Source organism: Thunnus maccoyii, chromosome 19, assembly GCF_910596095.1.
Source record: "Thunnus maccoyii chromosome 19, fThuMac1.1, whole genome shotgun sequence".
In the NCBI taxonomy this organism is placed as follows: domain Eukaryota; kingdom Metazoa; phylum Chordata; class Actinopteri; order Scombriformes; family Scombridae; genus Thunnus; species Thunnus maccoyii.
In genome coordinates this window covers 18,943,525-18,968,641 of record NC_056551.1, presented here as the reverse complement: position 1 = coordinate 18,968,641, position 25,117 = coordinate 18,943,525, and the positions used below count along the sequence as shown (strand labels likewise).

At 39.7% G+C, this 25,117-nt stretch overlaps 2 protein-coding genes across 2 annotated transcripts in view; both read right to left on the bottom strand.

The window, feature by feature from the left end:
- Nucleotides 1–1,377: 1,377 nt before the first annotated feature.
- sdad1 (SDA1 domain containing 1) lies at nt 1,378–7,921 on the bottom strand. The gene is made up of 22 exons (XM_042394393.1): nt 7,706–7,921; nt 7,489–7,593; nt 6,717–6,815; nt 6,472–6,582; nt 6,253–6,324; nt 6,040–6,140; nt 5,878–5,935; nt 5,708–5,782; nt 5,467–5,568; nt 5,307–5,376; nt 5,085–5,188; nt 4,684–4,741; nt 4,550–4,608; nt 4,385–4,461; nt 3,590–3,687; nt 3,387–3,463; nt 2,898–3,027; nt 2,660–2,751; nt 2,367–2,557; nt 2,101–2,185; nt 1,779–1,940; nt 1,378–1,638 (listed from the first exon to the last, which is right to left on the bottom strand). Exons 1-22 carry the CDS (start codon nt 7,793–7,795, stop codon nt 1,591–1,593), a joined length of 2,064 nt encoding a protein of 687 aa, XP_042250327.1. The 5' UTR covers nt 7,796–7,921; the 3' UTR covers nt 1,378–1,590.
- A 2,432-nt stretch (nt 7,922–10,353) lies between these two features.
- Nucleotides 10,354–25,117, bottom strand: part of ptpn13 (protein tyrosine phosphatase non-receptor type 13) — a 48,828-nt gene continuing 34,064 nt past the window's right edge. Inside the window, exons 19-49 of the mRNA XM_042394394.1 lie at nt 24,459–24,565; nt 23,520–23,573; nt 22,992–23,081; nt 22,681–22,788; nt 22,379–22,510; nt 21,776–22,263; nt 21,239–21,355; nt 19,653–19,746; nt 19,419–19,504; nt 19,152–19,320; nt 17,586–17,800; nt 17,367–17,465; nt 16,883–17,265; nt 16,633–16,786; nt 16,352–16,507; nt 16,062–16,233; nt 15,696–15,906; nt 15,485–15,570; nt 15,297–15,358; nt 14,883–15,038; nt 14,442–14,607; nt 14,200–14,289; nt 13,969–14,075; nt 13,802–13,857; nt 13,616–13,713; nt 13,050–13,198; nt 12,874–12,964; nt 12,136–12,473; nt 11,823–12,038; nt 11,641–11,703; nt 10,354–10,964 (exon numbers count right to left, since the gene is read on the bottom strand). Coding sequence (XP_042250328.1) covers nt 10,887–10,964; nt 11,641–11,703; nt 11,823–12,038; nt 12,136–12,473; nt 12,874–12,964; nt 13,050–13,198; nt 13,616–13,713; nt 13,802–13,857; nt 13,969–14,075; nt 14,200–14,289; nt 14,442–14,607; nt 14,883–15,038; nt 15,297–15,358; nt 15,485–15,570; nt 15,696–15,906; nt 16,062–16,233; nt 16,352–16,507; nt 16,633–16,786; nt 16,883–17,265; nt 17,367–17,465; nt 17,586–17,800; nt 19,152–19,320; nt 19,419–19,504; nt 19,653–19,746; nt 21,239–21,355; nt 21,776–22,263; nt 22,379–22,510; nt 22,681–22,788; nt 22,992–23,081; nt 23,520–23,573; nt 24,459–24,565 — 4,591 coding nt within the window. The 3' untranslated portion in view covers nt 10,354–10,886. The remainder of the gene's footprint in view (nt 10,965–11,640; nt 11,704–11,822; nt 12,039–12,135; nt 12,474–12,873; nt 12,965–13,049; nt 13,199–13,615; nt 13,714–13,801; nt 13,858–13,968; nt 14,076–14,199; nt 14,290–14,441; nt 14,608–14,882; nt 15,039–15,296; nt 15,359–15,484; nt 15,571–15,695; nt 15,907–16,061; nt 16,234–16,351; nt 16,508–16,632; nt 16,787–16,882; nt 17,266–17,366; nt 17,466–17,585; nt 17,801–19,151; nt 19,321–19,418; nt 19,505–19,652; nt 19,747–21,238; nt 21,356–21,775; nt 22,264–22,378; nt 22,511–22,680; nt 22,789–22,991; nt 23,082–23,519; nt 23,574–24,458; nt 24,566–25,117) is intronic.

Sequence of the window (25,117 nt, the reverse complement as noted above, 5' to 3'; positions counted from 1 at the left end):
TGTGGTGGTCCCAGGAATATTTGTTAGTAAAGTGTGTCAAAAAAGGTTATAAATGCAATTGCAAGAACAATACTTTCCACTCATAACTTTGGATGTTTGATTTGAAAGATAACTTCTTTTATTTCTAATTATAACTACTCTAATTATCTTGCTATTAAACAGGAGTTTAGCCGATTTCACTCCTGCAGCCAAGAGCTTGAGCAGGAAACACGTCACTCTGCGTCACACTGCTTCCATCATCTCAAAGAGCAACAGCCAATGAGGAAGCTCCAACTCTTGACCTGCTGACCAATGGTGTAACTTCATCACTCATTCACAACCATGGTTATTTACTAACAGATTTCTCTGGTATTTTTAAGAATGTCACTGTCAAAGTTAATTTACAACAACACTTACAATTTAACTGCAACTTTAGTTTATTTGCTCTGACACATCAAAGAGTCATAGTTATGGCAGACAGACATAACACACAACATATTGTTTTCAGTCACCAAGTGCTGTACTCAGATTGAGTTAACTTTGCCTTGTTTTGTCTTCTGTCTCATTGAACATAAAGCTCCAGCACATAACACTGATATGATCAAAGTAACACACTAAAAATGTGCCAAGTAAGGAACTGTTATACTATAATTACAACTGTTACCATCCTCTAAACTATATTGGCTCATAAAATCTATCCTAAAATTATACATAAACAACTCCTTCATAGCCTGATTGACTTCTATTCTACTGCTGTACCTTGCAAACACTAGGCAGAAACACTGAAATCAGGACATTAATATGGATCAATTTCATACTTATACATGAGGATGAAATTCTCAATATAAAATGTATTAAAAACCAGTGTAACCACAAATGACTAATTTGGTGAGATCCAGGTCCATGGATGCAAAAGTCTGAGATTTGCAAAAAACTGTCTTCACAGCAGTGTCAACAGCAGTTGGTGTGAATCTTTACATTTACACTCTTTTATATAAATCACTTATATTTCTTTGAATGTGATCAGTTCAGAACAAAAACTTGGTACAAAAACAGAATTTCTTGAGACTGAAAACTAAGGTTTATACTCCCTTTCAGTGCCTAAAGCCTAATATGCAACCTTTTATTTATTTTTATTAACTTTATTACAACCAAAGCTACCTGAGTTTATTTAACTTGAGAATGGAAAACTAAAAATGTCCAAAATTAAACCAAGATCATTTAATTTAAGGTACAGAGATTCATAGTTTTCTTGTAATTTAATGGGACACCAATTGTCAGCTGGAATAAATCAGCCAGCTTCTATGAAGTGAATGAGAGATGCAGAATAAACAGAAAAAAAAGAGATTAAGTCTTAAATGTACATTAAAAAATAATTATAAACCCATACTCGGCTAGTAAAAATGACATTCACACAATTACCAAAGATTGTTTATTTCAGATCACTGTATATTTATGAAGTTCATCCACTGAAAATAATACATTATTAAACTGACAAAGTTTTACAGGCCACTTGTAGGATGTACAATATTATTTGACATAGTCAAAGTTCAGGTTTGCGATGGCCATCGAACGGCCAGAGCGAGGCGAATAACATCATGTCCATGTGTCCTACTTGTGTTGCTTCTTCTTTTTTAGGAGTGCATCCCGTAGAGCAATCTGGATAAGCAAAATAAAATAGTTTAGATGGAAATGCAAAGACTGTTTCCCAAACAGTATATTCAGTAAAAAAAATCAATTTAGCCACAATTAAACACAGCAGCTCATTCTGACATGTACCTCTGATAGTTGTGACTTACCTGTTTCTCTCTGAAGGAGCGTTTGCCTTTGGTTCTGACATTCTGACTGTGTCTCATCATCATAAAGTTCTTCGTCCTCTTCTTCTCCTTGTTGCTGGTGCTGGCGTGTGGGTTCAGCTTGGTCCGTCTCCTGATAAAGTCTTTACGGTCAGTCCTTCCCGCCTACAAATCCGAACACATCATTATTAACACAGTAGGCAAACTGCCCACGAATGACTTTGAGATTCAGCAGCGTTTCAGGTCTATTAGGATGCCATGATTTTACCCAGTGAGCACCTCTAAAATGTTTTAAATCAATCTCCAGTTAGCATTAAAGACATACCATTGCTGTCGCCAGTCGTGTTTCCTTGTCTGCTTTTGGTTTCTTGTGTAATTTCTCAATATTCCTCAAGGTCAGCAGCTCCCCTCTGAAAGGTTTGGAGAAGAAAACATATAAAAGTATGATCATCCATCTCAAGAAACATCACTGATTACTCTCTTATTCCAAGAAATCTAAGACCTGAGTGTACAAGTGTTTCATATAAAAAATAAATTAATCTTTGCAGATGATGTAATGCTTTACAGTCTAGGTTCAAATTGCTTTCTAACCTGTTGTCACCCTCGTCATCACTGTCCACTGTCTTCCTCTTCTGGCCCTTTCCTGGTGCAGCGTTGACCTCCTTTGCCATCTGGACCAGACGGATCTTCTTAAAGTCATCTTGTGTGAGGAGCCTGCTGCCGCTGACCGCCGCTGCCTTGGCTTGTCTTTCCTCCAGTGGTATACTCTGAAGCTTTTCCGCCTTGAACAAACAAAAAAAAAAAACACATTCTTTCATTAAGACAAAGCTACAACACACAACTAACCTTGTGAAATTTATCAAGCTATGCATTTTTATTCTCACCACTTCTCCTGTGTCTTCATCAGACGAGTGGTGAACATCCACCCACTCGCCATCTTCATCATCATCACTAATACTGGCACTCTCCCAGCCGTCTGTCAGAAGATATGAAAAACATATTAGCCTGCTATTGATAATCTATTATCTCTGTGAACACAGAGTGTGCTGTATGAAAACAGATTGTTTTGCAGATCAAATCAGACACTGTAATCCAATCCTATCGATTCAAATAGCTGCTGACCTTCGTCGTCCTCTCCTTCTTTTTTCTCCTCCTCCACCTCCAGTACTTCAGCTCCAGGGATATAATCTTTAGCCTCCAGCTCTCCATAGTCTTTGATCTTGGCCTCTGCTGATGCCTCTGTGGGTCTTCCCTGGACAGAAGGAGGCAGAGTTAACAATTAGTGACATTTTCTATACTTAGAGATGTAGTACTTTGTCACTATTATACATTTGCATCTATTGCCACTTTGTTTATTTGTGCTTCTGTAACTACAACATCATTTATTACAACCCCTCTCCAGACCATGCAACACCATGAATACAAATACAGTACATTGTGGGATTATAACTCTTTTTAAAAATATGATTTTTTCATTTATAAATGACTAAATAACTGTCTTTTTCTCATTCAGTGTATTACACAAACACCAATCTCACTGTTGTTAAATGTGAAGACATCGTTTCAGGTTTTAAAAAGTGATGTTTTCAGTAAAGTTCACAGTGAGCTCACCCTGTCCTTCTTATGCAGCATCTGTGGATTAAGATTCCTGAACAGCTGGATCAGACCCCTGGCAGACATCATCACATCTGAGGAATATACAGACACATGCATGTTGTGAGTGAACATATGTACATGCATGCATCAGTTAATAAGTGTATTCAGCATTGTGGTAACAGTACAGAGGCAAAAAAACCAGACTGGCAGTCACTCACTCTTGTCTTTGTGGATCTTGTACTGGGCCAGATCCTGCAGCAAGTCTTCATTAATGGCGAGCGGACAGCGGGCTGCCACCTCCTTAATGGCATTGATACTAAAGTACAAGAAGAGGTTACATTTACTCTATATATAAATACATCTATATATTGAGAGTCAAAAACTTCATCGTCATTATGCAAGAACAACAAAACTGCATTTGCCTCATCCTCAAATGGTGCATTTGCATTTAAGAGTTTACACATATTTACTTCAGGATACATAAGTTAGATATATTAAAATCTCAGTGATAAAGAGTGCAGAATCTAAGCAATATAAGTACAAAATATAATATAATAATATAACACAAAGTATAAAATGCAACTAATGATAAAATACAACTAACAAGGTGCAACAGCACCATCAGCAAAATGCAGTAAAGGTGCGGTGACAGATATGAAGTGGTGTTGTACTGGGGCGTTGAATGACGTGTATTGCACATGATCAGTGCTTTAAGTGAAATGCAAATAAAATAAATATTGCACCTGCCCAGTGATGGCAGTATATCAGTCTGAAATATTGTGCAGTAGATAAATATGTCAGTCTCAGACTGAGGAGATGTCTGAGCTTTTGAGAAGAAGCTGTTTTTCAGTCTATTTGTGCGTGTACGGATTGATCTGTAGTGTCTGCCTGATGGGAGTATATAATAATATATAACTATATAATTGGTTTGAACATTTTTTCTTGACATTTTACTTAATATTCACTGCAACCAGAAAGTAAACCCGTAAAACATCGCCATGGCTGCTACTTACCCCACAGTCATGACCTCTCCAGAGTTTCTGTCCGTCACAAAGTTGTTGGCAATGGTCATGATCACAGGTTCAATGATCTGCATGAGTGGGAATGTACAGAGTTAACAGTGTTATAGTGAAACTCCTGTGTTAACTTCTGGAATAAATCTGTTGATCTCACTGTACCTCAGGTGGGACGAGTTGATGGGAAGACTGGGCAGCACACAGGAGGATCTTTGTCACCTCTACGACGACAACAGATTGTTAGAAATGTGCCATTAAAACTAGTAAAAAGACTCAACAAATTAGTTATTTTTTACCTCTTTGATGGGGCTGAAGAAACCTCTGGATGAAGGGATAAAAATTGAAGAGGAAGAGCTGAAGGAAAAGAACAAAATACTTGATTCACTCACTATGAAAATATTCTTTTCATACTGTGTTCTCATCAAATATATGCAAAGTTCAAGGCAGGATTCCCACAGCACAGACACACTTTACTACTTGGTTCTGTACATTAGGCATCGTTATCCATACTAGAATATCAATATTTGGTAGAAATGACAACATCTAGCTGAAATAAAGCTAAAAACTGAAATAACTTCACAAGTTTTATTAGCAGCACAGACTCCTGCGTCTTTGAATCTGTCACCAATTTTTATAAGGACACTTTTTAAGTCACCTGCCATGACGTTCAACAGCTGATTACAGCCGCGTCACTTACCTCATGGATTCCAACCAATCTGGATATGAGCTCCATCAGCATGATCTTCACCTCGAAGCGCTCTTTAGAGTCTTCCAGCTGCTTCAAGAGTTTCTCTGAGAAATCTAAAAAAAATACAGTGTATACATGTTAAGGTCAAACAGTCCGTTGAGTATTTTAATACAAATAACTTTGGATAAATTTGTGTGCTGCAGTTGTTGTGGAGAGGAGGAGCAAGCTTACCTTGAGGGTCATGAATGAGGTGAATCGCTGAGAAATTGAACACTTCTACTTTCTTCTTTTTCTTGTGTTTCTGCTCAGAGAGTACAGAGAGTGAAGACGATAAATTCATCTGAACCTAAATGTAACGATATAAGTCCCATCACAGAGTCAATAGAGGTACCTTGAGGACTTTCATTGCTTTTTCCATCTTCTTCTTGTTTTTGGTGGTTTTCTTGCCTGTGGAGTATCTCACCATCAGGTCTCTGGCTGACGGTCCCTCCGCCTGGAAGATAAGACTGACTCTTATCAAAAAAATCTACACCATTTCTTTAATTGTGTTGCCTATGCATTATAGCTTTCCTTAAAAAAAACACTCTTTGCTAGACTAATAAAAGTATCCTTCCTTTATCTTTGGTACTTGCCTCTGAGTCTGAACCGCTCTCGTTCTTCTCGTCTTCATCTTTGCCCAGGAAGAATTTAAGACCCGCCACAAGGATCTACACAGGAAAACAACGCGGGTGATGATGCACAGGCTTTTCCATTTGTTCAACAAATTAAGCAAAGCATGGCTTTCAAACAGCAAAAAACATACCTTTGTCACCTTGGAGAAACACGCTGTTGTAATGACGTTAACTGTTTTGGCATCATTCCTATGATACAGACAAGAAGACGACCAGGTTAAAGCAATGATAAGATTTTAAAATAAGATCTCTAACTAATTCATGAAGCCAAGAGTATAAATCATGACACCCACCAAATGTTCCTTTTGTATAGCTCCACCATCACATCTAAAGATATTTTTGCTGCGATGGGATTACTGTCTCTCAGCATGGTGTACATGAAGTTCTGTAATGTCTGAAACACGCAACATAACAAAACACATAGTGAGTGGTGACAACTTAAAGCTGCACAGTATTACAGACAGTCACATGTAAGATAATCAGGAGTTGTGTATATATGTACTTACTGTGTTAACCTTGTTGTTTTTGTGCTTCGCATTGATGTTTTTGATATCTGCTACAATGTGTGTGTACAATGTCTGTGGAGAGAGAAAAACAAACAACAACATTATCACATATTTTCACTCTGCAAAATCTATTTCAGGATTTTAATATACTCTAATCATTTCGTGGCAAATACCAGCCCATGACTGAATGGTGATTGGGGTTAAGAATAGGTCATTGACCTTTCTGAGCAATTTGTCGTGACATCGCAGCAGCTCAAAGAAGAGCTCCAGGAGGCCGGTGGGGTCGATCAGATCTTTGTTCCTCAGAAGAATCAGCGCTTTGCAGAAGGTCTGACAAGGACAGGGACATTAGACAAAAGTTATATTTAAATGCTGTGTGACAAATCATTAGCATAAATATCAACAATCTACAAGTATGATCAATGACTTCAATAAGCTAGCAGTAAGCTTGCAGCCATTCTCACCATTCTTAGGTCCGGCTCCAGGACTGTGTGGTGACTCATTAATAACTCACACAGCTCTTGGGGAAAGGTAGACAGCTGCTGTAGGTAGCAGTGACCAACCTGAAGGACAAGAAGAGTTTTAACGACACGATGTATAAACGACAAATATAGACATAAAAACTGTGAGTATGTGGTGATATTGGGATGAGAGCCTTGTGATATTTGGCAAAAGGGTGACATGTTACATCTGTGGAATAGTTTTACCAACATGCCTCAATGGATGAAACAAATCTTTTATTAGGATTACTCAAATATTAATTGAAATTTGGTTTACAGTATATATATATATAAAAAGTTCTATTGTAGTCTTAGTTGTTGTAAGTCTTTGTTATTTGAAAACGATAAAGAAAAATGGTCAGAAAAAAACAGACTGCTGAGGCTTCATATAAGCTTCAGATCAACTTTTAAATGCACAAAATGACTGTGTGGACACACTGTGGAGTTTGGCCCCCATCACTTACATTGAAAACACATTTGAAGGGGATCTCTTAATAGGCAATACGAACAGGGGGAATGATTACAGAGAGGAAAACCTCTTTCAGTGTTCATATGGGCACCTGACTGTTGTTTTAAGACACAACTGAAAAATTGTGAACCTGTCCTTTAATGCCTGGGAACCTTTTGGGTGTATGACACTTGAATAAAAATAAGAATTAATTCAAAATAGTAGCTAAACATTACTGATCACCATTAGACAGGCGCATTAGATACAAACATAAACAATGTTTGTTACCTGAGCGAGGAACATGACAAGGTCTGCCAGCTCCTTGTTGGGTTTGTCCGGCTGCAGTTTGAAGATCTGTACATTGGACTGGTAATGTCGGTACTGCTGCAGAAACTGTTAAAAGGGTACAAGTAGTGATTCATTACTGCTGTATATTGACAGTACTCGTATGCATCAATTCACAAATGAAGCCTTGCAGCTAATAACTTTAGCATTGTTAGCTTACCTCATCTACGTATGACTGTGGATCTCTCTTGATAAGATTCTGCAGTTGTGGCAAATTGTTTGGCAGTTTGTTGTTATGTCGCCCTGACATGTTGGACGTTTATTACGTAGTGAAAAAAAATAATGATAATTTTCTCTTTTTACAAAGCAAGCGTGGCCAATGTGCAGGCTGCCATTAAGTTTACAGTGTGGGATGTCCTCACTGTCACGTGACGTCCGCGTGTGTTTTTTCCCACCCGCATTCCGCGAAGACCCGCCCTAGTCTACCTTTGATTGGCTAGAGTTAGGAAAAAAATCAGGGTCAGAGCCAATCAGAGGTAGAGTGGGGCGGGTCTTCAAGGAATGCGGGTGGGGAAAAAAATAACACGTCACATTCGGGCTTGAAGTCACTTCCGCTTCCGATTATGAGAGTTTGTTGTCTTCTTGGGTGGCCGTGTAAGTGATCAAAACGTCTAAATCCTACACACGTCTGACTTTTTCTACTCTTCTAGTTTTATAATCCCATCCTCGGTCAATTTTAAACTGGACTCAGGGCTCGTGTTGTCTCGTATCGTAACATCTAGCAGTATAGGTTGGTTCCAACTGCTGTATAACGGCAAAACGGTTGTCAGTGAATTTTAATGGAATCTTATTCATTTGAACAACGTTAAATTGTAATGTTACAACAAATATAGTGTGGAAAAATGATGAAGAGAGAACGAAGAGACGGAAAACTGTTCACCTCAAAATTACAGATATCTATTAAGCTTGTAAACGACCCCAAAACAGTGTTTCATATGTGTAAAGTTTGCTTTCGTAAATGTTATATTACACGAAGGTAACGGACGGAAATTGACATAAACAGTGCAGTAACGTTAACACGGAGCACAGGGAGAGGATAGTGGTGGTTTAGCTCCAGTCCAAACAAGGCAGTTAAATCACGTCTGTCCACTAACAGCTATCATTCAGACCCTGCTACTCCTCTCCGGCCCACCAGGCGTCCTTATTGTGTTTCTACCTTTTCCAATCGCCTGAGCTCCCACCTGCCTGCAGACATGTCCCTCATTACCCCGCTAACCCTGAATCTGTTCAGTCTCTGATGCCCCCCTTGTTAATCTAGTCCAGATCTGACAAGTCTAAATAAACGGTTTTTGATCTGGACCTGGTCTGGTGTGGTCTAGATGGAGAAATATCAAGTGAAATCGCCCTTTTTTCCTTTTGTTTCACAAACCTGAAACTGTTTTAATGAGTCTCTGTAGTCTCCTTATTGAACTAGTCCAGATTTGTGGTCTTTCACCCATTATTCCTTCACTAATGTTAAAAGCATAAATCACATGCTTTATTGCGCATGCACAGATTTTTCAGTCGATTTACTCTTCAGAATTTAGTTAAATACAATAAAATTTTGATCAAAATGTCGTTATTTATCTGACATGTAGCTGTTCTTCCCAGGTTTGAATATATATATATATAAATCCTAAGAACTTTAATTCTGTTTAGCAGCAGATAAACTTGTAGTTGAACAATGTTGTATATTCATTAGCTTACAAAATATTATGAAAAGACATCAAAATACACCGACCTACATGTTTAAACATTTGCATGTATATATGCTCATATATGTACACCGCTGCTTTTTGGTTTTGACAGTTCAAAAATGCTACATTAGCATTAGCATTATCATATTTAAGGTGTACACGGACAAATTAAAGAAAAAAAAAAGGTGGAAGGAATTTTGATGGGACATGTGAGGCTGCGGTTGATGTGGGAAGAGAGAGCTCATGTGGTGGTGAGATGTTATTAAAAACAATATGATGATTTGATTAATCCTTGCTACACCCACTCTGGGAACCACTGCTTCTTCTGTAACAAGCTAGGCCTGCAACTAACTAAAGAAAAAAAATTCTATCCAACATATTGATCAATTTGAGCTTTTATTTAATCTAACTGGGAAACTGAACAGCCAGTAAGGTCCAGTTAAATATGTTTAAACCCATGATGATGTTTCCAGACCTACTTCACAACTGATGAGATGATGAATTTTGGCACCACGTTGTGGTGAAACTTGTATAACAGCCAATCTGCTGCCACACCTGCTGCTCTCTGCTACATTTGCAGCCAGTTAGATTGTTTCATCAGATAGCTAGTGTGCACTAATTCAGGCATATTTTGTTAAATGATAGACACAGTAACAGAAATACCTGTACAATATGCATTCCAACACAATATTTAGGCAATAAATACAATTGAATCCAATGTTCAATCTTTGTGGAGACAATTTGTGAACTGTTGGTGAATTTTGATGCCAGAGATTGTGGTTGTCTGGTCAAACACCTTTCAATATAATGCAGAAGAAAAGATTTAACATTAAAGGCTTCATTATTCCATGCATTATATTATATTTTAAATGCAGTAACTTATGTGGTGTGTATGTAGTAATTTTCAAGTTAACAGTATCCTACTTTTCATTGGGCACACTTCCCAGCCCAGTATCAAATCTTATAACAGCTGCATCAATTTTTTGCTTTTCTCTCTCTCTCTCTCTCTCTCTCTCTCTCTCTCTCTCTCTCTCTCGCTTTTTGAGCATCCCACTGCTTCATAATCTTTAGTCATCACTCATAAACACAAAGGAGAAGATTTGATTCATATAAAAAAAAAAGTTCCTTTACATTTAAAATGTATCCAGTTTAATTTTCAGGAGATGAATATGTACACTTTGAATTTCATCATTTACCTCAGGCAGTGAGCAATTACTGTATAATAGATTTACAAAGCAAATACTGACATAGTATTCTGTCGAGGCATGTTCCAGCATCAAAACAGGATTCAAAATAGACAAAGTACAATTTTGTTCCACATAAAATATGAAGTCATTGATCATTTCATAATAATTTTAGAATATCCAAGAATCTGGAAAATAAAACATTAGTGTTCTCTTGTAGGTGACAATAAGAAATACAATCAGCAGTTCTCATGAATGCATTGAAAGGGAGTAGCAGCCAAAGAAAGTGAACTCAAAAAGCAAACAATAAAAATATAGACTTCTTTAAAAGGATTTACTCTGAAGGAACTGAATATTTTAAGGCATTTTAAAAACATGTAGTGTAATTTGGCAATTTCTGCCTGTGTCAACTCTCCTCCATTTGTTTTGCTCTTTTGAAACAGTCATCCAGCCTCTACATGACAGCGATATGTGGTTTCTACTATCCCGAGATGTTCTCCTCTGCTTGAAGGCATCTGAGGACATAGAGGATCACTTGATAGCAGAAAATATATTGGTCCTGTAAAAAAAAAAAAAAGAAAGAAAAAGGAAAATATGTGAAAAAACATGTGAGCCAAAGGGATGCTGTGTTTATAATAAGTGATATAAGTTACTTACAGGATGGATTCACAGTTCTTCATATCTTTTTCACAATAGTCAGGTGCCCACTGACCATTAAGAGATCTCTTCATAATGCACTCTCAATGTACATGATGGGGGACAAAGTCTGCACCCCTTTCTTCCGTGCATAAATTAGCTTTTTAAATCTAATGTGACCGTCCAAATTAGTCAGATCAGGTAGACATCTTTCAAAGTTAGCCACCAAATTCCTTCTTTTTGTTATGATCCTTCTACTGCAGCTGAACAGAAAAAAAACTGTCCAACCAGACACAAAAAGAGTTTTCTACTACAAAGACTGTAATTCTGGAAGATATCCATTTTATTTGATTGACTCAGAATCATCATATTATCTTCAATAAACTTTTAAATACATTTTTGTTCAAAATGGAGATCCCCATCACTTATATTGTAAGTACATTTTGAGGGGATCTTCTAATGGTCAGTATGAGCAGGAGGAATGATTACAAAGAGACGAACGTGTCACTGTTCGTTTGGGAAACTGATTGTTGTTTTAAGACAGACTTGAAAAATTGTGAATCTATCCTTTAATATTAAAAGCAAACTTTAAAAATTACCTCTGTCTGGACCATTCCCTGTCTCTGAAGTCTCATGTTTCTTACGACATCTGAAATATCAAACTACAAAAAAAAAAAGGGTATTAGAGCATGATCATTCTCAACAAAAAAGCCAATTTAATATCAGAGGCCTTCATGTAAACAATATATAAGATAGACAACGTAAAGAGTGTTGTACTTACATCAGCGTCTTTACTGATGAGACCCAGAACCACGTCTATACAAATGAGGGTTCCTGAACGACCGATGCCTGCGCTGCAGTGTGTGATTATAGGTCCTGATCGATGAACGTGCCTCATATAGGAAATGAATGTGAGCAGCTGCTCTGGTTGTGTGGGCGTTCCGTGGTCAGGCCATCCCGTGTAATTCAGATGAGTTACACGCTGGATTTCATTGGTCTGAAGAAGAGGAAATTCTGATGTTAATGTGCCCATTATAAGGTGTGTAAAACTTTTACATATCATTACAAAATGAGTAATCTTTATTGAGATTCACCTGGATGTCTTTGACCTCGATGAGTCGGATGACGAAGTTGTCCAGATATTGGTCTTTAATCAGCGTTATCTGTAACCTGTCGTCCACCATCTCCGCCGTCTTCGGTGTGTCTGGCCAGTACCGTTGACATTTCACTTTGCCTCCCTCTACTTCCTGGGTCATCATGGCGATCACATTAGACTTCTGCTCCCAGACCATTTGCCAGAAGTCACCCAGAGTGGTGGGTAAGGGTCCCTGACAGGCGATGTACATGAAGTTCTCATCCTTCACTGGCATCTTGATGAAGTTGGCGTTGATGTAGCCCCCGTCTTTGCCGAGCACCACTCGAGTTGTGTCGACTAGAAAAGGTATGTGCATACAGAGGCTGTTTCAAATCATATGTAACAATTTAGGTATGTGTGTAACTAATGATTATTTTCATTAGCGATTAATTAATTATGATTATTTTTTTGATCAATCGTTTTGTTTATTTCCCAATGCCCAAAATAACGTCTTCAAATATCTTGTTTTGTTTGACCAACAGTCCAAAACCCAAAGATATTCAGTTCATTTTTACTTGAAAAAAAAAAATCACTGATGCAATTAACCAATTATTTTTCTTACAATGGACTAACTGACTAATCATATCAGCTCTAAATTTAGATCACAATAAGATGTAGTAATTTGGAGTGGTAAAGCATCTCTTCGGTTTTCTTTTGTGATAGAAACATGGGCCAAGACGTTTGTAACTTTTCTTACAGGGAACAATATTCTTGTAGCGGTTCTTCTTCTTGTTCTCCTTTGTCTGACCTATTAAACAGTCATCCAGCGGCTGCAGATTTTGTAGATTCTGCCAAGGAGGAAAACAGATGTTAAATCGAATGAATTCACTGGCATTCAACATTTACAAGTGGCCCGAGATGAGAGATTCTTACTTCGAACTCCTGCAGAGGGACTTTCTGCTCCAGAAGCCCCCTCATCATGCGGACCACGGTGTTAAGCTTCGGTCCCGTGTACTGGCCGTCAGGGACCACCTTGACGAGGGGCAAAGACGTCAGCTCGTCCTCTGTGATGATTGGCCCGTCTGAGGGAAAACAGAACGAAGGAACGAGACAGTTTGAGCAGGATTACAAACATTAAGTCCAAACTCCTAAAGTCAAGTCAAGCCAAAAACCTTTAGTCAGTGAACTAATTCTGTATAATCTGAGACTGTATATATTTGTCTTATTATTATTAACTTGTCATTCACCTGTAAAGCACTTTGAATTGCACTAACTTGTATGAAATCTGCTATACAAATGACGTTTGATTGCTTGACTAAGAAGGAAATAGACTGTGACCTATAACTTCAACTTTGTTTAGACTCCATCCTCACAATAACTCATTAAATGTCTGCATCTAAATCTCTTTCGCACACATGTTGAAAGCTCCTCTATCACATATCATTTTAACATATTTACAGTCCGATTTCAAATCTAACGTCAGAGAAATTGAGTCTTACCATCTCTTGATTTGGAGTTCATGTTTTCGATAGGCAGTTCGTCACTTCCCCATGTGATTTCATCTTCCTCTGGCTGTCCAGCACTCATTTGCAGATAACTGTTGATTCAAAATTTAACAGTGAACAGATGTGATTATATTCACAATCCTATTTTACAGGTGTACATTCCAAAAGAAAAAATCTTACTTTTCATTTCTTGGATCATCCACACTCTCTTCTTGCCATTCCACTTTCCTGGAACTCTAATTATGAAGGAATCATAACAAAATTAAACAAAGCAAACAAAAAAAGAGTCAGGTATAACCAGTCTATAGTTTCAGTGTTTCATCAGGTGCAGCAGGTTTGATTTGTACCTCGGGGGAATCTTCAGGTAAAGAAGAGCCATCACAGTCTGTGTCCTCTGAGAGCTCTGCGCTCTGCTCCGTCTCTCTTTGCTGCTCTAGTGGGCCGTCTTCATAGTCTGTGAAACATGGTTCACAATTAACAAATTGAGTCATTTTGGCAGTAAAATTCCACCACATTCATGATAGTTCTTTGACATACTAACAAGATTTTCAATACATTTTCTAGCCTCTATGTTATACCTATTGGTGGTATGACAGGGAAGCCGCTAGATTTCAGCTCGTCATGGGGGCTACACAGCTTAGTCTTCACTCCACTGTCCTCACTCAGATCTGGAAATAGAGTGGGTTGTGTGAGTGATATGTATTAATATTACAAGTCACGTTTTATATCAAATAGAACAAAGGTAAGTCTTTATAAATCATTTTTAAAAAAAAGCAATTATCAGACAAAACATACATATAAATGCTATAAAAGCTTGTACCTGTGTTTCCGTTGCACTTGTCAGAGTTGATGGGCAGATAGGCCAGGTATGTGTTGGGGTTCTGGTCCGGTGGTCTGGACACTATAAGATGTACCAGGCCTTTAGCTTTACGGATGGTGGTGACAGCTTTGGTGTGGGACACGCCCGTCATTAGTTCTTCATTCACCTGTAAGTAAAAAAGCCAGTGAGTCATGATTGCTGTGTACAGCTTGTATTACAGGTTATATCTATAACCCATTCAGTCCTCTACTGATGGAGCAGGTTGAGTTGCAGTGAACTACATGATATCAGTAATTGTTCTGGTGATAAATAATCTGAAAATGGACTTGATCAATTGTTCCAAAAAAAGAAAAACAGTTTTCTACTTTTACATGGAAGAATAACAGAGTACATATATTATGATGATCACAAATTTTGACCAAAATGTCAAACATCACTCACTTTCAGCAGCCTGTCTCCCACTTGCAGCTTGCCTGTGGACTCTGCTATTCCTCCTGGTGTTATAGACTTGACAAAGATGCCCCTCTCCCCTCCGATCACTGAGAAACCCAGACCTCCTGACTGCGGCTTCTCCAGATCCAGCTTTATGATCTCCTCCTGCATATTCAACAAACAAATGTGTAATCAATTCTTGATTCGAAGCCGAGCTAAGTGCTAATCAGACATGAGCTGATGACGGTGATCACAATATCACTGCTACAAGAATACTCATGTAGAGATGTGTTTGCTTGGAATTTCTATGTAGAAATTGGAATAAATGCAATGGTGGAACAAGTTTTCATGAGGGGTCACCTTGGATTATAGAGCATAACAAGGAATCTAGAGCATGAAAATAATATTTATTTCTTAACTTACCTCTATAGGACAAAGTGCTGCAAGACACTCTGTACCTCTTGGATCGTCTCCTTTAAGAAAGCCTTAAACAGAAAACAAATGGCACCATACTTGTTAGGCGGTGCAAGAGTGTCAAGACAAGAATTAGCATCATAGTCGGTATAATTAAAAAAAACACACAAGTGGCACCCCTAAGATCTAAAACTTACCATTGATGCTGGATGAAACCTTGGGGCTAATGTTGTTGTTGAGAAAAGAGACACTTTTCTGCCCGGGGAAAACCGGCTTTCCATCCCTTTGAGCCAGAGAAAAAAGAAGAATAATAAAGTTATTGAAATTATTATACATATGTCGAGCCAACACTGTCCAACACTGAGTCAGCTTAGGCTACACATGTCGTTCTTTGCTAGTGCAGACTACCTCGTGGCCTTGAGAGTCAGGTCGTCCAGGGAGAGCTCCAGGAGTCTGGTGTTCTCACTGAGGGTGAGCTCCTGGGTGGGAGCGCCACTGATGTAGTGGATTAGGTCAAGTGGTCTCAGACTGCCTTCCTCAGAGGCAAGTGATCCTGGCAAGATGTCTTTCACAAATAAGACCCCATACATGCTGTCACAACCACCATCCAGTAACAACCCTGGGGATTGAAGACAGAATAAAACTTTATATTTGACTTGAAGTACTGGTGCAACATCTGGGAGGGATTGCAAGGCGGATGAATAGTGAATATACAGTGCCTGAATTTCAGGCATGTCAGGGATTTTTACTTCATTACTGAGGGCTGTTTCTTACCCAGTGGCTCTTGGCTGCCCTTGAAAGAGATGTCAGGCAGCAGGTGGGCTTCTATGGGGGGTTTCGGAGCCTCCAGGACCCTCCCTACTACCAAGTCAACCATCCGAGGGGCCGCTCGCACAAGATTGACTACCTCGGTGTGGCCCATATTGGTCACATCTGTGTTGTTCACCTGGAGATAGAAGATAAACACTTTGAAACCGAGCTTGAAACAATCTCTCTTTGGTTAGAATGAATACACCAACAACTCAGGCTGTGACTAGAATAAGAGATTAGGGATGAATTCGCACCATGATCATTCGGTCCCCGGGCCTGAGCCTTCCATCTCCTTTGGCTGGATCCTGGACAATGTCATGGATGTAACATCCATGATCATTACCTTTGGTGAGGGTGAAGCCCAGGCTGCCTTTTTCAGACTTCAGCAAGGAGACCTTTAGCTCTACTTCCTAACAAAAGAGAGGAATCTCAGTTACAGGAATTACTATTGGTAGTGGTATTCCTTCTTAATTCAAAACATGGGAACTTTTAGATCACTGGATTAGATTACCCTGAGAGCTTCCTCAGTGCTTACCGGAACAAGTTCCTCCATATCTTGTCCATTGCCAGACATGGTGAGGTTTAAGGGCAGAGGCAGAGGAGGAGGCAGGGGGTCTGGGCTCGGGGCAGTGTGGGAGGACACCATAGGCAGGGGGGATGATTCCAGATTAACGGGGGATGAAGGACACCTGCCCAAACATTCAAAAAGACATCATTATATATCAGATATGTCAGAAAATATAAGTAATACAGATATGACCGTTATTTTAACACTGATCAGTTACCTCTTGCTGAGGTCTGATCTTGTCATTGACAGGTTTGGGGAGTAGAACGCTGAGTTGATGGTGTCGTCCAGCTGACCGGTGCTGTCATAGCGTCCCAGTCCCAGGTTGCTACTGGGGGTCTGGTAGACGCTCCGCTCCCAGGTCTGTCTGCTGTGCTCCAGGGAACTCGGGCTGAAGGCTTCCTCCACCTCCTCGTCCCCATCAGTACTGTCGCTGTAGCTGTTGTGTCGGCCAGGGGTTTTGAGCAGCAGCCTCTCCAGGGCCTCCTCCACAGGGCCCTGACTCCATTTGCCTTTTGTGCCTAGAGGAGAGGTCGTCCTGCCTAAGCTCAGGCTGGGCTCTGCCTGGGTCACTGGCTCCTTTCTGGGTGATGGCATGGGTGTCTACGAGGGGGGAAAAAAATTAGAAATGGTTCTTGAAAATTCCCCAAAGAGTATTATTTGCTGATTTTGCAAATAAGAGAATAATTATTAGAGATTCCCACCAAAGCTGAAGTGTCCAACTCGGGAAGAATGCCATGTTCTGGTCTACAGAGGAGCAAAGTCACCTCCTGTCCTGTTCCTCGCAAGGCTGATATCACCTCCTATGTGCGCATATGGGACAACACACATAAATAATGGTATCCAACAACATTCTGATCTAACCTTGATTATCATTTCTATCACGCCATGGTGGAGCAAGAAGAGATATATCTTTTTCGTACGTGTTGCGAGAGTCCTTTGAGGGGGGTTTGATTGACCCGCAGGATGACATCGCCCACGTTGATGCGACCGCTCTCTGCCGCTGGTTGGCCTGGAAATAGTTTTTTAACCCGCACCATGCTGGATCCTGGGGGCTCATCAGGGATGTTCTCCTCTCGACTGAAACTGAAGCCCAGCCCTGATGTGTTCTTCAGTAGGCACACCTCGAACACGTTATCTGTGGGGACAAACACATGCAGGTACGGTGAACTGGACGCTCTTTAGTTGCCGGTTTGTGATGTGGGAACGTGAATCTGTGTAGATGTGTTAGCCCTGTGACCCTGCGTAGAATAACCGAATATAGAAAGTGGATGAATGGATAATTGGACGGAAGGATTTGCTACAAAATACACGCCAATAATGGATTTACTATTGAGATCAGTACTACAACTGTAACTATACAGAGATGCTGCTCCTTATGGAGCACCTGTTTGAGCTCAAGATTTGATGTCAGAATATGAGAAATAACTAGTATATCATCTTCCAAAGAAAGAGTGAGTCACTGAAACTCAATAACACCTCTGAACACATTGACATGGTGCCACTGTTTTCCTGAAGGCTTCACATATCCTTCCAGACACAAACCCAATTAGGAAACAAATCACTTGGGTGACTGAGAAAATCAAGTTATTGTACCATGTAAATGCTTCTCTCAGTCTATTACATCAGTCTGGTAGTCTGGTTATTCACACTAATCTAATTCTAGTGTTCATGCAAACTTAGTAACTCTTTGCAGAGAGCATACAACTCTGACGAATCCATGCAACATACAAAGAAGATGAATGCATCATCCTTTCTGGAGAAATAGGGATGCGCCTTCCAACCACCATTACTGGAACTGGATTCAATCATGTGTGTTGCTCCAGAAAAAAGTGATTTCTCTCTGAGGTAATAAATATAAAGTAATGTAAACAATTGGAGGCAACCCCTCACTTAATTAAATGCAAATTCAGAAATAATTTGACATAAAATGACACATCTACACTATTCACAAAAGAAAATGTAATGTAGTCAATCACAGATATTGCTTAGACTATAAACTGGAATGACTGTAAGGAGCTATGGCTTCTCATCAATGAGCAGTTAGACAAAACAAACAAGTTCTAGGAAAGCAGTACAAGAGTTTTCTACATCCAGGCCAGCTACTGAGCTCTAAATTAGCAGCGGTGTGCAGCTAATGGGTTGTACACACATGCTTGTTTGCTTTCAAATGAAATTACCAACAGCAAGTTACTTTGTTTAGAGAGAACACAGGGGTTTAGTGTAACACTATTAAGAATTATATGCCCTAAATAATCAGTGTTTTCCTGCCTACCTTCATTAACATCCTTGTGGACTCTAAACGTTTATACGCACTAGATGTAATCTAGGGAAAGAGGTGTTTTCAACTAAAATAAAAAAATACCCTAAGCTGAAAACAGATGCCTATTGACGTGTACTAATAATGAGTCGCCTTTAAGTTTTGGTTACTTAACAAACTCCGAAAAGTTTAAATCACACTGCTCTGGGTTTCTTATTTGTCGCCTCACCTTGTGTTAGAAAGCTGTACTCTGGTTTGTCTTTGACCTCGAGTGGCTTCTCTTTGTTCTTGGTCTGGTCTTGGTCACTGTCAGCACACGGCGGAGTGCACTGAGGTGTGAGAGGAGCATGGACACTGTCTGCAGGCGGATGACCTTTCTCCAGCAACAAGTGCACTGTCTGAAGGAGGGATGTGATAACACTTAGTGTTACTGGCCAGCTGGAAAGCAATTAAATAGCTTGTCAGCAGGGTGCTCGTGGTAAATGTCGTCTCTCACCTGCCCGGTGTCTCTGAGAACCTCTACTGCTTGCTGATGAGTGGCGCCCTCCAGACTCTTTCCATTGACGGCCACCACACGATCCCCTGAGCATAGGACGGACAAAGAGTGGTTAAAATATTAAAACAGTATCTATATTAATCTATATTAATTAATTTGAAATCTAATTGTAGTGTATAATTCAGTCTTTCTGTCATACGTCATTACTTGTAACATCAGTGTTTAGACTATTACCTTTCTGTATCCTTCCATCTAGCTCAGCAGCACCTTTTGGTATGATGGCTTTGACGTAGACGCCTCCATGTCGAACAGTTGTGTTGACTCCCCCCTTGGAAATAAAACACACCTCTTAGTATAATTAGTCAAAGAGAAAACGGTGTATGGGTGTTGATGGTAGGTGTGGAGGGTTTTTTTTTTTTGCATTTCAAATGAACTGCTTAATGATAAATGCTTTATTCATACTGTAAACTTAGAAATAATCAATGTAGAATATAATTTTGATATGTAGGTATTTAAAAGCCAAAAGCAATCAAGGCCAAACTTTCCTATAAGGTAATGTTGCAGTATGGTGACATATCACACTGACTAAATAATGTCCTGTCAATCACCTTTAACTAGAATTAGAACAAGGAGAATCAGGTTTGGAAGATTCAGAAATTGAAGTTTGCGAAATAACTGGCTCAGATTTCGCTTTAGAGTCGGTGTTGCCATTTCTGGCACACCCAAAAGTGTACTGCTATTGTTCACTGTTGCTTTAAAAATGTCATCAGCTGTTATGTGAGTGTTGAAACCCATTTCAGCAGGAAGGATTTGCATGTATTTAGGTTTTCAGCAGTGAATATCCGTCCTTGTCTCCCTCTCACTCTGACTATTCCACCTGTTGATGTGAGCATGTCTCTGGTGTTCGAGTGTTGTGAGATTATTATCAGAAGTGACTCGATGCCTCAAAACATGGCTGAAAAATGAATGAGACCGACTTTGTAATGAAACACTCTCTTTTCCAGGAAAGCACGGCCCAGATTCTGTTCTCCATAATGATCCTTTTACGTCATATTGACAACAAATAATGTTGTCTTTCATATTAAAGTCCTCTTTTGTTATTTATTAGATTATTCCTAATGCAACAGTAAAAGGAATAAAGCATTTATTATTGTCATGTCATAGTCATCATTAGTCATGATTTAGTTGTAAATTGAAAAATCCTCCACTGTGATGTTATTGACAAAATAACTGAGGTTAAATCTAAATGATCAGAGATGATGTGACTTTATATTTAGTGCCATATCGGTTATGATGAGTCCTGATGTTTGGTTTAGTATTAATACAACTGAATTGAATGGTTATTTTAATATACATATTACTGAACTTGAAGACACACAGTCAAGTGATTTTGTATTAAGTGTTAATTGTGCCTAAAGAGTAAATGAACCCATGCCAATTAAGAAGGTGTTGAAAATCCCTGAGAGAGAAATGATATTAGTCAATAACCAATATATAGGTGGCCAATCGAAAGGTCATTCATGAGTTCTGTTTAAAGTGTTTATGGTCCTTAGTTTGAAGACACTAAAATTGCACCTACTGTGTGACATTACATTAAAAAAGCCTTATTGATTAATATTAAATAAATGTAGCATGCAAAGAAAGCGAGGTGGTGAATTATCCCACAAAAGCTTCCAGATTTGACAACATACAGCGTTAGGAAAGCAAACCACACCAAGCAACATATAAACACAAACGGACAACAGTGACGAGATGAGAGGGGAGGGTGGGGGGGAAAGGGGGCAAAACAAAGAGAGGGTGAAAACCTTGCCGAACAGTACCGTGACACTTATGCCCAGGCTGCTGTCTTTTTTGGACAGCTCAACGTCAAATAGTTCTCCTGGACGGAGACTATTGACCCCTGGGGCATTACCATTTAAATTTTCCATGATGTATTCCTGCAAACAGAGAACAGGGGATTAAGGTGAATTATCACAGGCTGGAACATGCAGAAAGAAAAAAAGGGAGAGTGACGAGGCTGAACTGGGTACGGCTGAGAGGAAAATGAGCAGAAGACATGCAATGTACAGTTGGCAAACTACCTTGCATTGACTCTGTAAATGCAATGACAGGCAAAAGGTTATATACAACAGGCAGTTAGTTGTGCCAAGCATCTGGCTGGTCATTTGTAATGCTTGTTTATGGAAGAACCATTCTCATAAACATAAACTGATTTTATATTCTTTTCTGTACCACAAATTACTTTTGTGTGTTTTGTGAGTCATAGATGTGGTGAGTCAACAACTATGGTGTATGGTGATGTGTCAAAGCAAAGGATCCATTTAACAACAATGAATTCATAAACACAAAGGCCGCACCTTTTTGACCTTGAGTTTCTCTTGACTACTGGAATAAGTCTCCTCATCCATGTCTGAATCACCCCAGTCAGAATGCTCAGAAACTTTGGGAGCCTCTGAGACTTGTTTAGCTTTCCTCGTTTTGGGTGGCAAAGCCGGCGGCGTAGGATCCAAACCCACGTTAGGTTCTGGTCTATGATGTTGGGCAACGGACGCAGCTGTGTTGGTGGCCGTAGCTCTCTCGAGGCACTGCTGAACTCCATTAGCGGGGGTTTGGCTTATTCTTGCAACACTGCTTGTCCTGGAGTCCTGAGAACTGAGGCTGGTGTTCTGGTGGACTGGGGAGGAGGCGGATGATGGTGTGCCAGTGCTGTGGAGAGGAGGGCTGGGGCTTCCTGTTCCTACATGCTCCTCTGAAGAGGTATCAAAGTCTAGTTCTCGTCTCTGGCCAGAGTTAAGCGCCTTCAGTGAAGGCTTGGCCTGGTAGGGAACGTAGCCTGCTGAAGATTCTGCCAAACAAAAAAAACAAAGACAGTGATATTAGTCTTTGGAATAAAAACAAAAAGATGTGAATTTTACACATAGCAACAAAAAAAAAAATGACACTCATATCCCTGCTTTTACCTTTGTAGAGCCTCTCTTTGGGCTGTGACACCACCAGAGTAATGTCATCAGGAGCGTTTTGGAGGATGTCAACGGTGGTGGCATGAGAGAGCCCTTCCAGGTTTACGTCATTCACAGAGATCAAGCGATCACCTGCATCAACATTACGACTATCACAAATGGTGCACAACAAACTGGCAAAACATAAAACTGAAATAGGGTCATCTGATAAAGATTATCACAGCACTCAACAAACAAACAACAAAAAAAAATATTTAGGAGGAAGAACGTAGGAGGAAGAGCGCAGCAAAACACGGGCCTACCGGGTTTGAGAGAACCATTGACGTCAGCAGGACCCCCAGGAGTGATGGAGCTAATGATAGTGCCGAGGTCCATACGACCGGAGTTCTCCCCCCCCACAACCTGGAACCCTAGAGAACACACACAAGCACAAGCACAAACAGATCTAAACACAGACATATATATACACACACATCCGCAGACAAACATCAGGGGAACACAAGTGCCTTAAACGCAATTTATAATACTTCTCAACTCTGACAGCTGAGAAGTGGCGGCAGACACGGCGTGAAATTGAGTAGTTATTTTAGGGAAAAAGAATATCCTCCCTTACCCAGGCCATATTTCACATCTTTCTTCAGGTTTACAGTTGTGATTTCTCTCTCTGGAGAAGGTAAGGCATTGAGCTTTTTCTTTAGTGAATCTGTGCAACAAAAAGACAAAGGGCATTTATTATATTAACTGTCGCTTCTGACTGATGCATATCATATTGCAATTTTTGGTATTCAGAGTATTAGTATATCTACACTGTAACTATTAATCAGCCCAGGCAGGCCTACAGTGTGGATGACGGGCCCCTGCTTTAGCACTGTTGGCTAATGGGCTTGAGAAAGACGGACTAAGCTAGGATGAAAGGGGAGGTCATGAGTTCAGTGCCAAGCATGAGGCTATTAAAATGGTGGGACCGCGGCCAGAATTAAGTTCCACTGGCAGGCAGCACAGAGTGGACAGAGACTCAATTCACCTCAAAACACCTACCTTTTTTTTTTTGGGTATTTATATCCGCACAGTCAGCATACGGTTCAACAGATTGAAGGGGAGGATTAAGAATGTTATAAAATGAGATGTATGTGATACACACCGTTAACGGAGGCTGGGGTAGACGGCGGTCCAGAGGAGCTGTGCATACTGACCCCTGCAAAGGAACATAAGAGATCAGCAAGGTCGTATTTTGGCTTTGTGCATTATAAAGAACAATGGAAATTGCTTGTCTGCTTCTCTGCTTATTTTTAAGCAATAATATAGGAAAATATGTATAGAAACATGTAACGTCGTCACTTAATAACACATGCAGAAGCCCCTGACATGCTCATTATATGACCATAATGTGAAGGAAACAAAACAAACTTACATCCAGCACCAAGGATTATTATCAGTGCATAAATGGTGTAAAATAGAGCATTAATTACAGTTAATAGTGATATATCCCTTTGTTTAATTCAGGCCAACAAAAGATGGTTTTATGTCCCACTTTTTTTTTTCTCCTGTGAGTCAATGCAGGGTAGGAAAAAGATGATTCATATCTATTGTGCATGTCAAGTCAAGCCTTTATGCTGGAACAGCTAAACTATGAAAAACAGGAGCAGAAATAACAACAACAACAAAAATCTTATCTGGTCTCTGAGGGAAAACTAGATTAAAATGGTCTGATTTTTTTTCTGGTTTCCAAATTAGATAATGAGCATCCAAGCAAAACGATATGACTATAGTTAAAAGACATGTGCAGAGGGATTTTCATGCTTGCACTTTCAAAAAAAGTCATTTTTAGGATAACACCTAAATTTAATGTTCCCCATTCAGTAACAACTAGGTCAGCAAAATAGATGGAGCTGCACAGAACTATTCAATTAACTACTGCTGTAATATGATGTGTCACTGACTAGACTCTAGAGTACCAGAATTATGATTACATAGATTTATATAAGCACAGATTCATGTTTCAGATGGAAACTCTGCACCACTGGTGTGTTCGCTGCTTCACCAGTGAACAGGATCATCCTACACAGGTCAGCATCCTTACCTACTACGTATGCTGGGCCAGTATCCTCTATGGAGGACGAGTCTGATTCTTTTTTGGACCTACTGCGGCTCCAGGCTGGGCTGCTGTGGGACACCGAGCCAAATGATCTGAGTAGGTGAGAGAGCAGGAGAAGATGGTTTAGCCTGAGGAAGCAACTCTCCTCATTGAACGGGGGCAGAGGAGCGAAGAGGAGATGTAAATGTGTCTACATTAAAAACTTTTCCACTTTCATTCTTAATTAGGTTCGGGTCATTTGTAAAGCTGACACGAGAGGGAGCAACTGGGCCTAAAACAGGTTTGTTACTAATTAAAATAAAAAACACACACTGGTAGGCAATTTCATGAAAACACAGCCCCCCAGAGGGTTAATTAGAGGCTGGAGGTAGAGTTCTCCATGTCCCTGTAGTGTTAAGCAAAGCTATAGTCCCAGCAACAAGTCTCTGATTAGTAAACTAAGTCTGTCCTACAGCGCGCTTGGAGACACTGAAGACTTGACAAATAAGCATATGATCCGATTGCCCGGCTTGAAATAAGATATTGAAGAATTAAGTAAAATGCATGAACATATTCCAGCGTCTGCATAATTTGATGAATAGGATGAAAATTAAATGTGACGGAGAAAGAAGTCTACATTTATAATTTACAAAACCCACAATAGT

Bases quoted from the DNA above. Each gene is read 5' to 3' on its own strand.
- sdad1 (XM_042394393.1), bottom strand. From the start codon at position 7,795: ATGTCAGGGCGACATAACAACAAACTGCCAAACAATTTGCCACAACTG. The intron at 6,141-6,252 runs GTAAGTACATAT...TGCGTGTTTCAG, and splicing joins AAAACAACAAGGTTAACACA to ACATTACAGAACTTCATGTA. The intron at 5,189-5,306 runs GTAAGCTTGCTC...TATTTTTTTTAG, and splicing joins CCTCATTCATGACCCTCAAG to ATTTCTCAGAGAAACTCTTG.